The 14613-nt window shown below is 37.3% G+C and overlaps 1 protein-coding gene across 18 annotated transcripts in view; it reads right to left on the bottom strand.

The window, feature by feature from the left end:
* Positions 1-14613, bottom strand: part of DENND1B (DENN domain containing 1B) — a 303159-nt gene that overhangs the window by 140836 nt on the left and 147710 nt on the right. For all 18 annotated transcript variants that reach the window (XM_070055062.2, XM_070055061.2, XM_051820442.3 and 15 more), the window contains 2 exons: positions 9073-9142; positions 3151-3231 (listed from right to left, as the gene is read on the bottom strand). In XM_070055062.2, the coding sequence (XP_069911163.2) occupies positions 3151-3231; positions 9073-9142 (151 nt within the window). The remainder of the gene's footprint in view (positions 1-3150; positions 3232-9072; positions 9143-14613) is intronic.

The raw sequence follows: 14613 nt of genomic DNA on the forward strand, positions 1-14613 counted from the left end.
GGCTCCTGGCTTCAGATCGGCGCAGCTCTGACCATTGCAGCCAACTGGGGAGTGAACCAGTGGATGGAAGACCTCTCTCTCTCTCTGCCTCTCCTTCTCTCTCTGTGTAACTTTGACATTCAAATAAATAAATATATCTTTTTTAAAAAAGAATAATATATATTTCAAGGTGGCTAGAAGAATTTTGAATGTTCTCATCACAAAGAAATGACAAATGCTCAACTTGATGGAAATGCTAATTTCCCTTATTTGATCATTTACATAATTATATACATTATTAAAACATCACCCTCTACCCTATAAACAGCTAAATTTATGTGTCAATTTAAAAGGAAACAAAATTTATTTTTCAAAATCTATAAGAAATAGTTTAATTATATAAACAGTTATTATACACACTAGAGCACATCAAAAGCTTGTAGAAAATGTATTTCTAAAAATGAGTCTATCGGTGTACAAAAATGTTAAATCCCTTCACTGTGTTTTCATTATATGTATTTTCTATCAACTGTTGTAAAGTTCCTCACAAAAATGGGACATAATTACTAAAACACCTTCAACAAGATTATTTCAAGCACAATGAAAAATATATTCTCCACGAGATGAAAATTTCAATTCACTATCCACTAAAAATGGATAGCTCTTGATGGTATGTCTCAATATACTTCACATGATTACCCTAGGAGCTTTCTACACTTGATCTTAGCCAAAAGGCTGAGAAGCGATAACCAGGAGCTTTCTGAAAACTTGACTTACCTAATTTCTCAAATGGAAAAAAGGATCATGAAAGAAGACCAACTTTTTTGCTTAACATCATTACATATTTAATGACTACTATTTAATCCAAATTTTCTAGTCTTGTTAAAGATGAAAGTCCTCAAGTCTTTATAATTCTGACTGGTAAAGATGAAATGTTCCAATACCCAGTACTTTTGAGATCTATTTTATAGGGCATTTCTTTAATCCTGAGAAGATGGGTGCTAGGAATGTTTTTACTTCTCATTTATACTGGACAATAGTAGCCTCCTACTGGAACTTATATTTTTGTTAATTCACTTAACAAAACATCACAGTCATTTTATAAACACAAGGCTTTCAAAAAAGATGACTTCTTTTTGAAAAATTCAGGGATTTTTCATTTTTGTCCTTGGCCTTTCTGCTGTGTTTTCTCCAGCCGTAAACCTTGGCTTCCCTTGGCTCCAGTGATGCAGGAATCTGTGTTTCTCCTTACCTGCTTTTCCCTCTAATTCTTTTACTGCTTCTCTTTTCTTCTTCCACAAAGCCTTTTTGTTAGTCTCCACTTAATGCTATGTTCTATCCTATCCTTTCAACAGCTACAATTCTATCTGCAGATGACTCCAAATGGGTTAAAAATTCCAGGCTACCCTTAGCTTTCCATTCCCTATCTCTCCAAAAGACTGCTAAACATTTCCACTTGGGAAGGTACAACAAAACGGGGTACAGGCTGGGCTGATCCTCCGCCTGAGGCGCCGGCACCCCTGGTTCCAGTCAGGGCACAGGATTCTGTCCTGGTTGCTCCTCTTCCAGTCCAGCTCTCTGCTGTGGCCCGGGAAGGCAGTGGAAGATGGCCCAGGTCCTTGGGCCCCTGCACCCGCACGGGAGACCAGGAGGAAGCACCTGGCTCCTGGCTTCAGATCAGCACAGCGTGCTGGCCAAAGAGGCCATTTGGGAGGTGAACCAACGGAAAAGGAAGACCTTTCTCTCTCTCTCTCTCTCTCTCTCTCTCTCTCTGTCACTATCTAACTCTGCCTGTCAAAAAAAAAGGGGGGGGGGAGGGGTACAAAGCAGCAGTAACCACAGCAAAGAAAGCACACTTGAAGCTGGGTGAGAGAAAAGGTTCTAGAGCAGAGAACAAGAGACAGGTAGTCTAAAAAGAAGTTTCTGTGTGAAATAAAAACATGCATTCACTCTAGAAGCTGAACAGAACATTGTGACCAAAGTAGAGGATCACTCTGGGAAAAAATGAGACAGAAAAATGAAATAATGAGACAGAAAATGAAAAGTTAGAATAAAGCTGAGAACTGGGTGGTCCTGACAGCCTGATGAAAAATTTGGACAAATTCTACTGTAAGTGAAACCTGTAGACCAACCATTAAAAAAAAGTTATAAAAAGTTTTCAGCTAAGGACAGAATATAGTTTAAGGAAGTTTAATTTAATAGTCGTTAGTAGACTGGACGAGTAGGAGACCAAGGACTATGTGAAGTGCTAGGCACTTGAAGTAGGCTGCTGACAGCGGGAATTCAAAGAATGGAATAATGCATGTGAACACTATTACTAAATGACTTAGAGGAGGAAATTTAGGCAAGAAAGCTGCCAAAGACAGAATATAATAAGGATAACAGTTTCCTGATATTGCAAAAATGCAAAAGACTCAATAATATTACTTTATATATTTCTACTTTTTCTCTCCTTTTCTTGTATCATTAAATTTTTTCATCTTTATTGAAGCAGTTTATTATTATTTTGGAAGAAATAGGGTCCATATGAATAAATTTCAACATTCTATTCAGAATGCTAAATTATTGAAGAGTATAGTAGGAAATCCATCTTTTATTATCCCAAACTTTGAACACTTATAAAATCCCCAAAAACACAAATGAGTTTTTAGATATAGATGTCAAACGGAGAGTTTCACATGATGAACTCTAATCATATTTCCAGTGCCTTGTGATTATATTAGATATACTGAAGCACATGAAAAGAAAGAATTGTTGATCCAGAATTTTAATCATAAACTGATGCATTATATGCTATTTTCTGTTCTTATTCAGCATTGTTTTCATTTTAGTAAAGGTAATGGTGTAAATGTACCTGCTTTTCTTTATTATGCACATATTTCATCTGAAAACCAGTACTCCTCATAACCGAAATACCCTCACAAATTTGGTTACTTTTAATATATAATAATTTTTTTAATTCTTTAACTTAACAACTATCGAAATACACACCAAATATATCCAAAATGACAAATAGTTACAGCATGCACCAATATTATTACTAGTTGTATAATTCTTAGTGTTGAGCTTTTTCTGGAGGCAGAGGTAAACTAGCAAAGAATTTCTTGAAAATTTAAGTGTTCTTAAATGAGAAATTGTTATGAATTAAACAATTACAGATTGAACACTTACCACACTCAAATTGACAGGAGTGTTTGCCTTTGGTACTGGGTGGTTATAGAGCGTTTTAAGAGTTTCATTCAAATCATTTTCCTAGAATAAAAGAAAAAGTACATTTTAGAAATGCAGTATAGGGACCAGCGCTGTTGCACAGTGGGTTAATGCCCTGGCCTGAAGTGCTGGCATCCCATATGGGCGCCGGTTCAAGTCCCGGCTGTTCCACTTCCAATCCAGCTCTCTGCTATGGCCTGGGAAAGAAGTAGAAGATGGCCCAAGTCCTTGGATCCCTGCACCCACGTGGGTGACCCAGAAGAAGCTCCTGGCTCCTGGCTTCAGATCGGCACAGCTCCGGCAGTTGCAGCCAACTGGGGAGTGAACCATTGGATGGAAGACCTCTCTCTCTCTCTCTCTCTCTCTCTCCTCTCTCTGTGTAACTCTTTCAAATAAATAAATAAATATTTTTAAAAAAAATAAAGAAATGAAGTATATACCAAGCTAATGCAATTGAAACTACTTGAAAAAATCCATTGTGTTCTCCTATTAAGATGTATTTTATATAATACTATCAACAAAAACATTTCAAAGAACTGAAATTGAAATATTTAAATTAAGGGGCAGTGTTGTGGCATATTTGATAAAGCCACCACCTGCAATGCCAGCATCCCATATGGGTGCAGGTTCATGTTCCAGCTGCTCCACTTCCAATCAACCCCCTCCCAATGGCCTAGGAAAAGCAGGAAATATGGCCCAAGTGTTTGGATCCCTGCCACACATGTGGGAGACTGGGATGAAGCTCCTGGCTCCTTACTTTGGCTTGGCCCAGCACAGGCCATTGAAGCCATCTGCAGAGTGAATCAGTGGATGGAGGATCTCTCTCTCTCTCTCTGTCACTCTGACATCTGAATAAAAAAATAAATCTTTTAAAAAATAAATATTTAAATCTAGTATATACAGAAAATATATTTAAAACTCTGCATAAAAATGGTAACACATTTTAAGTATCAACATTTGTATGGAAAATTTATTATAAAATATACTAATGCTAAAATACTAAATATACTAAATATACTAAATATACTAAATATAAATATACATACACTAAAAATACAAATGCTAAAATGTTAAAAGGAAATCATCTAACTCATCAAGTTGAAGAAGAATAATGAGATGGAATTAAAAATAGTAACACAACTTTTTATAAGATTTGGAGTATTCTCATTTTTCATTTTCATTTTAAAATTTCAAAACTAATATTTGAGGAAAAGATACAATTTAAACAAGACTACTGCACTAAAATACAATGTAGAGGGTATTCTAAACATATCTTTGCTATGTAGTTACCAGTCACTACTTAACCAATAATAAATGGGATTAGATAAAATACAGCCAATCTACTTTTGGATTTGTACAATAATAATGTCCCTTTATATACACTTCATGTTTTCTACATCACACAAACAAAACCAGTAATAGTATAGGAAGTTAATTTACAAACATTACTATTTTTATTTTCTCTGAATTTTTAGGTTGATGTATAACCCAAAGGGAAAGACAATTGCTTAAAGAAGGCAATAATAAGTTATAAGGAATCTGGATAGAAGTTACACAGCTTCTCATGATTTTTCTTACATGCCTTCTTGATACAATTATATCAAAACTTAATAAATTATGTCTCTATAAATGCTTGCAAAAGTATGAACTCAAACTGTCTATTAAAATTCTCTTCAGAATGACCCAAAAGGCTACATTATGCAAACAATTTTTCTCTTGGCCTTTTAAACAATGAAATGCACCATAGGCAATTGTGCATCAGGGCAAGCGTTTTGGCAAAGACAGCTACCTAAGCCACCACTTGGGATGCCCCCCTATCCCATACTGGAGTGCAGGTTCAAATCCAGGCTATTCCACTTCAATCCATCTCTATGTTAATGAGCCTGGGAAGTAGCAGCTAATGGTTCAAGTGCTTGAGTCCCTGCCTCCCACATAGGAAACCCGCCAAGGAGTTATAAAATATATAAAATTTATTTTAATATCAATCTAGATGGCCTGTAGAACTCAAGTGAAAATGAGAAGAAAGAAAAGTATTACTATTACAAATTTACTTCTGGTTATTAATTAATACCATAAACTTAACAACATTTTTCCTCATATTAAGAACACACATGTAGGGGCTGGCACTGTGGTGTAGCGGGTAAGGATGCTGCCTGCTGTGCTGGCATCCCACATGGGCACTAGTTTGAGTCCCGGCTGCTCCACTTCCAATCCAGCTCTCTGCTATGGCCTGGAAAGCAGTGGTAGATGGCCCAAGTCCTTGGGCCCCTGCACCCACGTGGGAGACCCAGAAGAAGCTCTACGCTCCTGGCTTCAGATTGGTGCAGCACTGGCCATTGCAGACATCTGGGGAGTGAACCAGCAGATGGAGGACTCTCTCTTACTCTCTCTCTGCCTCTGCCTCTCTGTAACTCTGCCTTTCAAATAAAATAAATAAATCAAAAAAAGAAAAGAACACACATGTAGTTTCCCCTAATTTCTCTCTTGTTTTGGAAAGCTAAAATTGTAGGGATTAGTTGATAGCTATTGGCTTTTGTGTATTATGGTAGGATTGATGGCCTCAAAAACAATATAATATCTAGTATTAGTTTATCTCTAAGATTTACTGAAGTACGCAAAACTTGAGTAAACAATGTACTCAATGTTGGTTCTACATGTATCCTCAGAAAAACAAATTATCAAGAATAACAATTCTAATTTCAGAGTTTTCATTGCAAAAGACAAATAGCTTTATTTCAAGTTATTTCTTAGGAAAATGGGTTACTATAACTTCAACATAAAATTGTTCAAGTATAAAATACCATTTGATGTCAATTTCACAGAATTAAGCAATCAAATATAGAGAATGAAATATTTACACACATATACACAAACAACTGAGTTTTTGACAAACATTTAAAACTTGCTATTACATTATAGTAATTCAATTTGATTGACAAGTTAGAACAAATCACATAACCAAAACTCTAGTTATATTTTCATTTCCAGTTACTACATTATACCACTTTTGGATTATCTATGGTAATGTTAATTCTAAGGTGAACAAATTCTCCTTTACTTGGGACCACTACAAATCACTACTGATCTGAATATGGTAAGAATGAAAACTAGGGGTCAACGCTGTGGCTCAGCAGGTAAGCTGCGATCTGCAATGCCAGCATCCCATATGGGTGCCAGTTTGAGTCCTGGCTGCTTAACTTCTAATCAGCTCTCTGCTATGGCCTGGAAAAGCAGTGGAAGACAGCCCAATTCTTTGGGCCCCTGCAACCACATGGGAGACCCAGAAGAAGCTCCAGGCTCCTGGCTTCAGCCTGGCCCAACCCTGGTTGTTGTGGCCATTTGGGGAGTGAACCAGCAGATGGATGATCAATCTCCTTCTTTCTCTCTCCAACTCTGACTTTCAAATAAATGGAAACTAATTCCTATATGAAAATAGAAAACTGCTTTAAATTTACATAAAATTAGGGACTTTTCATGCCACATTTCCTCCTTATCCACTACTTTTACTTTTACTTAATTCAAAAACATATTGAAGAGTGTTTTTTGTTTTTTTTGTTTTTTTGTTTTTTTTTGACAGGCAGAGTGGACAGTGAGAGAGAGAGACAGAGAGAAAGGTCTTCCTTTTTCCGTTGGTTCCTTTTGCAGTTGGTTCACCCTCCAATGGCCGCCGCAGCTGGCGCGCTGTGGCCGGCGCACCACGCTGATCCGAAGGCAGGAGCCAGGTGCTTCTCTGGTCTCCCATGGGGTGCAGGGCCCTAGCACTTGGGCCATCCTCCACTGCCTTCCCGGGCCACAGCAGAGAGCTGGACTGGAAGAGGGGCAACCAGGACAGAATCCGGCGCCCCGACCGGGACTAGAAGCCAGTGTGCCGGCGCCGCTAGGTGGAGGATTAGCCTATTGAGCTGTAGCGCCGGCCTGAAGAGTGGTTTTAATATGATTTAAACTGTTACCAAAGTATAAGAACTATTATTTCTCTATAATTTGTCTTACTGTAATGAATAATTCATTCTAAGCAATTTTTATGGAAAATGCTTACTCACAACTAACCTAATCCTAAAAGTCTTTAAGAACACATTAAAGATTTCAGCTTGTTTACTTAATTCATTAATTTTTATTCTTTAGTAGTTTATTTTCAAGTATAATCTTAGGGCCAGCATTGTGGTACCTAATTAAGATGCCACCTGCAACAACAGCATCCCATATGAGGGCTGCTTTATTTCCAATTAAGCTCCCTGCTAATGTGCCTGGGAAAGCAGAGGAGGATGCCCAAGCATCTGGGGCCCTCCCCCTCACATGGAAACGCAGATGAAGCTCCTGGCTTCAAACTGGCCCAGCCCTGGCTGTGAGGCTATTTGGGAAGTGAACCAGCCCAAGTTAAAACATCAAAGAATGAATGATTAAGGAGTAAAAATTACAAATTATCCCAGAGAAATCTGGTAGTTCAAAAATACACCAGTAAAATACACAGAAGAAAACATGAAAAAAGAAAGAAAACTTCACATCATTGCATTTGGCAAAGATTTCTAGGATATGACAACAAAATGCACAAGTAGCAACAAAAACATATAAATGTGTAACAAAATATGTAAATGGGACTTTATCAAGTAAAAATTTTTTGTATCAGGAGCAGGCTGTGTGGCTCAGAGGGTTAAGCTGTCATATCAGAGTGCCTGGGATGGAGTTCCCCTTCCACTTCTGATCCAGCTTCCTGCTAATGAGCAGCAGACAATGGCCCAGGTACTTAGGTCACTGTATTTAATTCCGGGCTCCTGGCTTCATCTGGGCTCATCCATGGCTATTTGCAAGCATTTGGGGAGTGAATTAACAAATAGCTCCCTCTCTCTTTCTCTCATTCTCCTCTTTCTCTCCCTACTGCTCTGAGTTTTAAATACATATAAAAAAATAAAGTTTTCTATCAGAAGAGTACGAAGATAGCAACCTGCATTGAGTGTAAATAATTGCAAAATAATATAAGGGATTGATATCTGGATATTTAATTCCTATTACTCAATAACAAAAATATTATCAAAAATGGATGAAGATTTAAGCAGACATTTCTCCAAAAAGAGAAATACAAAAAGACAATAAGCACATTAAAAATGCTCAATATCAATAATCATCAAGAAAATGCAACTCAAAACCACAATGATGCACCACTTCACACTAAGACGGATATTATCAAAAAGAAAGAAAGATAAACAGAAAATAACAAATGTTTACAGGAATATGAAGATATTGGAACCCTGTATATTACTGGTAGGAGCATAAAATGACACAATGACCATGGAAATGGTATGGTAATCATTAGTATTTTGGTGCTGTCCTACAACTCTACTTCTAGGTGTAGACCCAGAAGGAAGGACACACCGGACTGGAACAGAGAGTTGTGGCATCATCTTACCAGCAGCATCATTTGCAACAGTTACAATATGGATACAAACCAAGTATCCATTTACAGATGAATGCATAAACACACTGTAATGTATACGTGCATACAACAGGGTGTTATCCAGCAATAAAAAGGAAGGACATTCAGACACGCAGCACAAAATGGAAACCCTGAGGCATCGTACTAAGTGAAATAAGCCTGTCATGTAAGCATGTATATCTTATGATTCCACCTATATGGAGTACTTAGAATAGTCAGACTCATCCAGGCAGACAGTATATGCAACGATGGCTTTAAGGGACAAAGGAAGAAGAAAATGGGTAGTTACTCTTTAATGAGTACAAAGTTTTAGTCTGGCAATGTGAAAAGTCACTGATGGCTGCAGAATGTACTTAACGTCATAAAACTATGCACTTAAAGATGGTTAACCAGGTATATTTCATATTATGCATATTTTACCACAATAGAAAAAGGGAGAAAAAAACATAGCTTACCAGTTCCTTAGCCAAGTAATCTGCCAGAGTATTTAGAAGCTTGTAATACACTTCAAACCATGGCAGGTAACTGCAAAAAAATAAATTTTTAATGTGTACATACACATAAATACATGAAATTCAGAATCAAGAAATAGTAAGATAAAATAAACATTAAATTTATAAGATTTTATACAATTTGACCCTGGAAAATGGAAAAGAACTATACCTATGTTCTCTTTCTCTCGCAGTAAAATTTCCATATTATCTATATGAATATTCTTAGTTTTCATAAATCAGAATCTAAAGTTCTATTATAAAAACTGTTCATTACACACTTCTATGTTCTGTTAGAGTATCTAAAATCACTTAGTACAAACATATTAGTAATCATGGCAATTATAATGAAAAAATAACCATTTTGAAAGATAGCTTATTTAAAAATTAATTTTAAAATATTTTAAAATAAAAGAATTACAGTCATGTTTCCCTCAACCATGTCTGTCATCAGGTGTGAATATCACAGACTATACTCACATACATTAATGGCTACAAAGTCACTAACCAGTATACAAAAGTAGTTTATTCCATTTATAGAAAGTAGAATTAAAAGATAAGTTTATTTTTGCACAAAAAGGGAAGTCATGTAAGTTTATAATATTCATTTTCGATAAACTTTTTTGATTTTACTTACTTCTTACAGAAAAAAACAAACAGTTTTTAATTCCATTTTTCCATGAAATTTTGAAGTACTCTAATAATCTGATAGGACCACATATAAATGCCACCTATTGTGAACCAAAATGTCAATGTATACTGCATAATTTTTTTCTTATTAGATATTACTGAATTAAGTACATAATACAACTACATGTTTAATTAACCAATTCTCTGGAAATAATATTTAATTTGAATGGCAAAATAAAACAAATATCAATACAAATACAAGAAAGCCATTATTTCATTAATATGAATTAGAGATCATATGATAAATAGAATAAGGCACACCCAGAAAAAGAAATACAAGATGTTTTCTCATCTTATAAAGGATTAATATCTAGAATATATAAGGAGCTCAAGAAACTACTCCACAACAACAAAATAGACAAAGTATAAAAATTGTGTGGATGTCATATTATTTGGTATAACATATTGCCTCAGTGAATTATATCATGCACATGACAACGTACCCTTTATCCCCACTTTATGATCATTGTCATCACTCTCACACAACATATCTTGAAACCATATCCCTGTTTTCAAGAAAAAATCGTATATATGTGTGTAATAGCTACATAAAAAATGAATATGGTAAAATGTTACCAATTGTTAAATCTTACAATCTTTATAAATAAAAATTAAAAACTGGTTTTAGGTATACAATACCAGATTTCAACACATGCGACTGGGCTGTTATAATCGAAACCAGCTTGGTACTGGCACAAAGACAGACACATAGATCAATGGAACAGGACAGAAACCAGAGAAATTAACCACATACCTACCACCAACTAATCTTTGAAAACAAACTAAAATCATTTCCTGGAGAAAGAACAGCCTCTTCAACAAATGATGGTGGGAATACTGGATTTCCAGATACAGAAGTTTGAACCAAAACCCCTACCTTATGCCCGATAGAAAAAATCAACTCATAATGGCTCAAGAATCTACACTTAGGACCTGAAACCATGGAAGTACTAGAGGAAAACATAGAGGAATGCTGCAAGACAGTGCCCTAGGCAAAGTCTTCGATAAGATCCCAGAAGCACAGGCAGTAAAAGCAAAAATAGACAACTGGGATTGCATCAAGCTAAGAAGCTGCTGCACAGCAAAAGAGACAATTAACAAATAAAGAAGCAACCAACAGAATGGAAGAAAATATGTGCAAACTATCCAGCTGATAAAGGATTAATATCTAGAGTATATAAGGAGCTCAAGAAACTACTCCACAACAACAGAACAATCTAGTTTGAAAAATGGGTAAAGGATATGAGCAGCCATTTTTCGAAAGATGAAATACAAATGGCCAACAGGCACATGAAAAAATGCTGATAATCACTAGCCATCAGGGAAATGTAAATAAAAACCGCAATGAGGTATCACCTCACCCCAGTTAGAAGGGCCATTATCCAAATATCAAAAATAACAGATGCTGGCAAGGTTGTAGAGGAAAAGGCAGAATATAATTTCTTTAATTCATAGGCATTTCATATTCATAATAGCCTGAAGAGATTGCTACACTTTTTCTTTTTAACTTTTATTTAATAAATATAAATTTCCAAAGTACAACTTTTGAATTATAGCAGCTTTTCCCCCCATAACCTCCCTCCCACCTGCAACCATCCCATCTCCCATTCCCTCTCCCACCCCATTCTTCATCATGATTCATTTGCAATTATCTTGATATACAGAAGTTCAACTTAGCATATACTAAGTAAAGATTTCAACAGACTGCACCCACAAAGACACACAACAAAGTATAGAATACTGTTTGAGTAGTAGTTTTACCATTAATTCGCATAGTACAACACATTAAGGGCAGAGGTCCTTCATGGGGAGCAGGTGCACAATGACTCCCGTTGTTGATTTAACAATTGACACTCTTATTTATGGTGTCAGTAATCACCCGAGGCTCTTGTCATGAGCTGCCAAGGCTATGGAAGCCTCTTGAGTTCAGCAACTCTGATCTTATTTAGACAAGGCCATATTCAAAGTGGAAGTTCTCTCCTCCCTTCAGAGAAAGGTACTGCCTTCTTTGAAGGCCTGTTCTTCCCACTGGGATCTCACTCACAGAGATCTTTCATTTAAGTTTGTTTTGTTTTGTTTTGTTTTGCCACAATGTCTTGGCTTTCCATGCCTGCGAAACTCTCATGGGCTTTTTAGCCAAATTCGAATGCCTTAAGTGCTGACTCTGAGGCCAGAGTGTTGTTAGGGCTTTTGCCATTCTATGAGTCTGCTTTGTATCCTGCTTCCCATGTAGGATCATTCTCTCCTTTTCAATTCTATCAATTATTTGCAGACACTGGTCTTATTTATGTAATCCCTTTGACAATTAATCCTATCTTTTTGATCAATTATGATCTTAAACTGATTACTTTAGCAAGTAAGATGGCATTGGGACATGCCACCTTGATGGGATTGAACTGGAATCCCCCGGTACGTTTTTAGCTCTACCATTAGGGGTAAGTCCAAGTGAGCAAGTCATTGCTACTTAAAGAAAACCTGTATGTGTCATACAGTTAAGATCTCTATGCTCAGACAAAATGGGACCTAACCCATTCAGGGAACTTGCTGGTCTTTTTCTATCTTGCTTGCAAGGAGCTTTAAATAAAGCAAAATTTATTGATATTCATTCAGATGTTATGTGTCTACCTATGAATCCTTTATTCTAATTTTCTCCTTATTAAATAATATGAAAACTTTTTTACCATAACTCCTTTCTTATTCCATTATAAAAAATGAAAAATACAATACATATCTTATAATTCAAAGTAAGATAATTTTTTTCTAAACCAAATAGTCACAACATCCCTTTAAATGTTCTGCTTTTATTTTCTTTACATTATCATTTTTCACTGGTAATCTTCCACTTTCAGTTTCTTTTTTTTTAAGATTATTTATTTGAAAGGCAGAGTTACAGAGAGGCAGAGGCAGAGGCAGAGAGGGAGGGAGGGGAAGAGAGAGAGATCTTCCATTCTTCCATCCGTTGACTCACTCCCCCAAATGGCTGCAATGGCCAGAGCTGGGCCGATCTGAAGCCAGGAGCCAGGAGCTTCCTCTGGGTTTCCCAGAGCAGGGGCCCAAGGACTTGGGCCATCTTTCACTGCTTTCCCAGGTCACAGCAAAGAGCTGGATTGAAAGTGGAGCAGCCGAGTCTAGAACCGGCGCCCAGATGGGATGCCAGCACTGCAGGAGGCAGCTTTATCTGCTACGCCACAGTGCCGGCCCCTCAGTTTCCTTTAAATTGTGAACATACATCAGAACCCAATTTTCCACTAAAAAGCAAATTTATACAGACAAATACAACTTACCCGTATGAGTATTTTACTTGTTTTGTGAGTGATAAACTGTATTAATCACTTCAATATTTCATACTTAGTTTACTTTTAAAAACTTAACAGTTCTTACTTGTGCAAGGTACTTTGGCATCCATGTAATTATTACTATTTGTAAATGTCCAACAATACAAGCTTTTACTGAATTTCATTCTGGTATCAGCCTTTTATTTCATCTGTAAGTTAGACTAATATTATTTGAAAACACGCTTTACCCTTATGGGATAGTCTCACACTCATATCTAAGGCTCCAACATAATTTATTATTTTATTTGGAGAGTGTAACTCAGTAGTAAGCTACTAAGCCTACAAGGAAGACAGAGTAGAATCTAAGAATTGGGGCCGGTGCTGTGGAACAGTAGGTTAATCCTCCACCTGTGGTGCCGGCATCCAATTGGGCGCCAGTTCAAGTCCCGGCTGCTCCTCTTCCCATCCAACTCTGTTTTGGCCTGGGAAAGCAGTAGAAGATGGCCCAAGTTCTTGGGCCCCTGCACCCACATGGGAGACCTGGGAGAAGCTCCTGGCTCCTGCTTCAGATCAGCAATAGCTCCAGCTGTTGTAGCCATTTGGGGGAGTGAACTAGAGGATGGAAGACCTTTCTCTCAGTCTCTCCCTCTCACTGTCTGTAACTCTACCTCTCAAATAAAAAAAAAAAAAAACATCTTTTTTAAAAATCTAAGAATTATAGAATTTATATTAAAATAATTAGAAGGCGAAAGCACTGTGCATAGCAGGTTGAGCCTCCTCCTGCGGTACCAGCATCCCATATGCACGCCAGATCAAGTCCCAGCTGTTGCACTTCCAAACCAGCTCCCTGCTAATGCGTCTGGAAAAGCAGTGCAAAATGGGCCCCTGTATCCCATTCACGTGGGAGAACCAGAAGAAGCTACTGACTCCTGGCTTTGGATCAGCCCGGCTCTAGCCATTGTTGCCATTTAGGGAGTGAACCAGCAGATGGAAGACCTCTCTCTCTGCTCTTCCTCTTTCTGTCTGTAACTCTGCCTCTCAAATACATAAACCTTAAAATTTTTTAAATAATAAAACAAAAAATTGGAAGTACAGGGAAGAAAACTTCTGAAGCTGTAAGTATATGTATGACAGTCTGCTAGGTACTTGACACGTGCCATCTCACTTCATTCTTACACTAATGCTTTGATGTACAATTGACTAAGCTAAGGCAAAGCAACTTATCTAGGGTTGCAAGGCTACCACATGGCCCTTTGGATTAGAATTCTGATCAATCTGACTCACAGGTCCATTGCAGATCATCATCACCCAGTGGAGGAATCTACCTCACAAATATCTAGCTGTGGGGGCAGGCCTTTGGCACAACACCTTACATCGCCAATTAGAATGCCCAACATATCGGAGGGCCTGGCTTGGAACCACCTTCCTGCTGCTGCGCACCCTGGTAGGCAGCAGGTAATGGCTCATGTATCAGGTCTCTGTCACCCACAAGAAGATCCAGATGGGGTTTCAGGATGCTGTCTTCCTTGTGGACAAGACC

This window comes from Oryctolagus cuniculus, chromosome 13, assembly GCF_051225735.1.
Source record: "Oryctolagus cuniculus isolate XC-2025 breed Fujian yellow rabbit chromosome 13, ASM5122573v1, whole genome shotgun sequence".
Classification (NCBI taxonomy): domain Eukaryota; kingdom Metazoa; phylum Chordata; class Mammalia; order Lagomorpha; family Leporidae; genus Oryctolagus; species Oryctolagus cuniculus.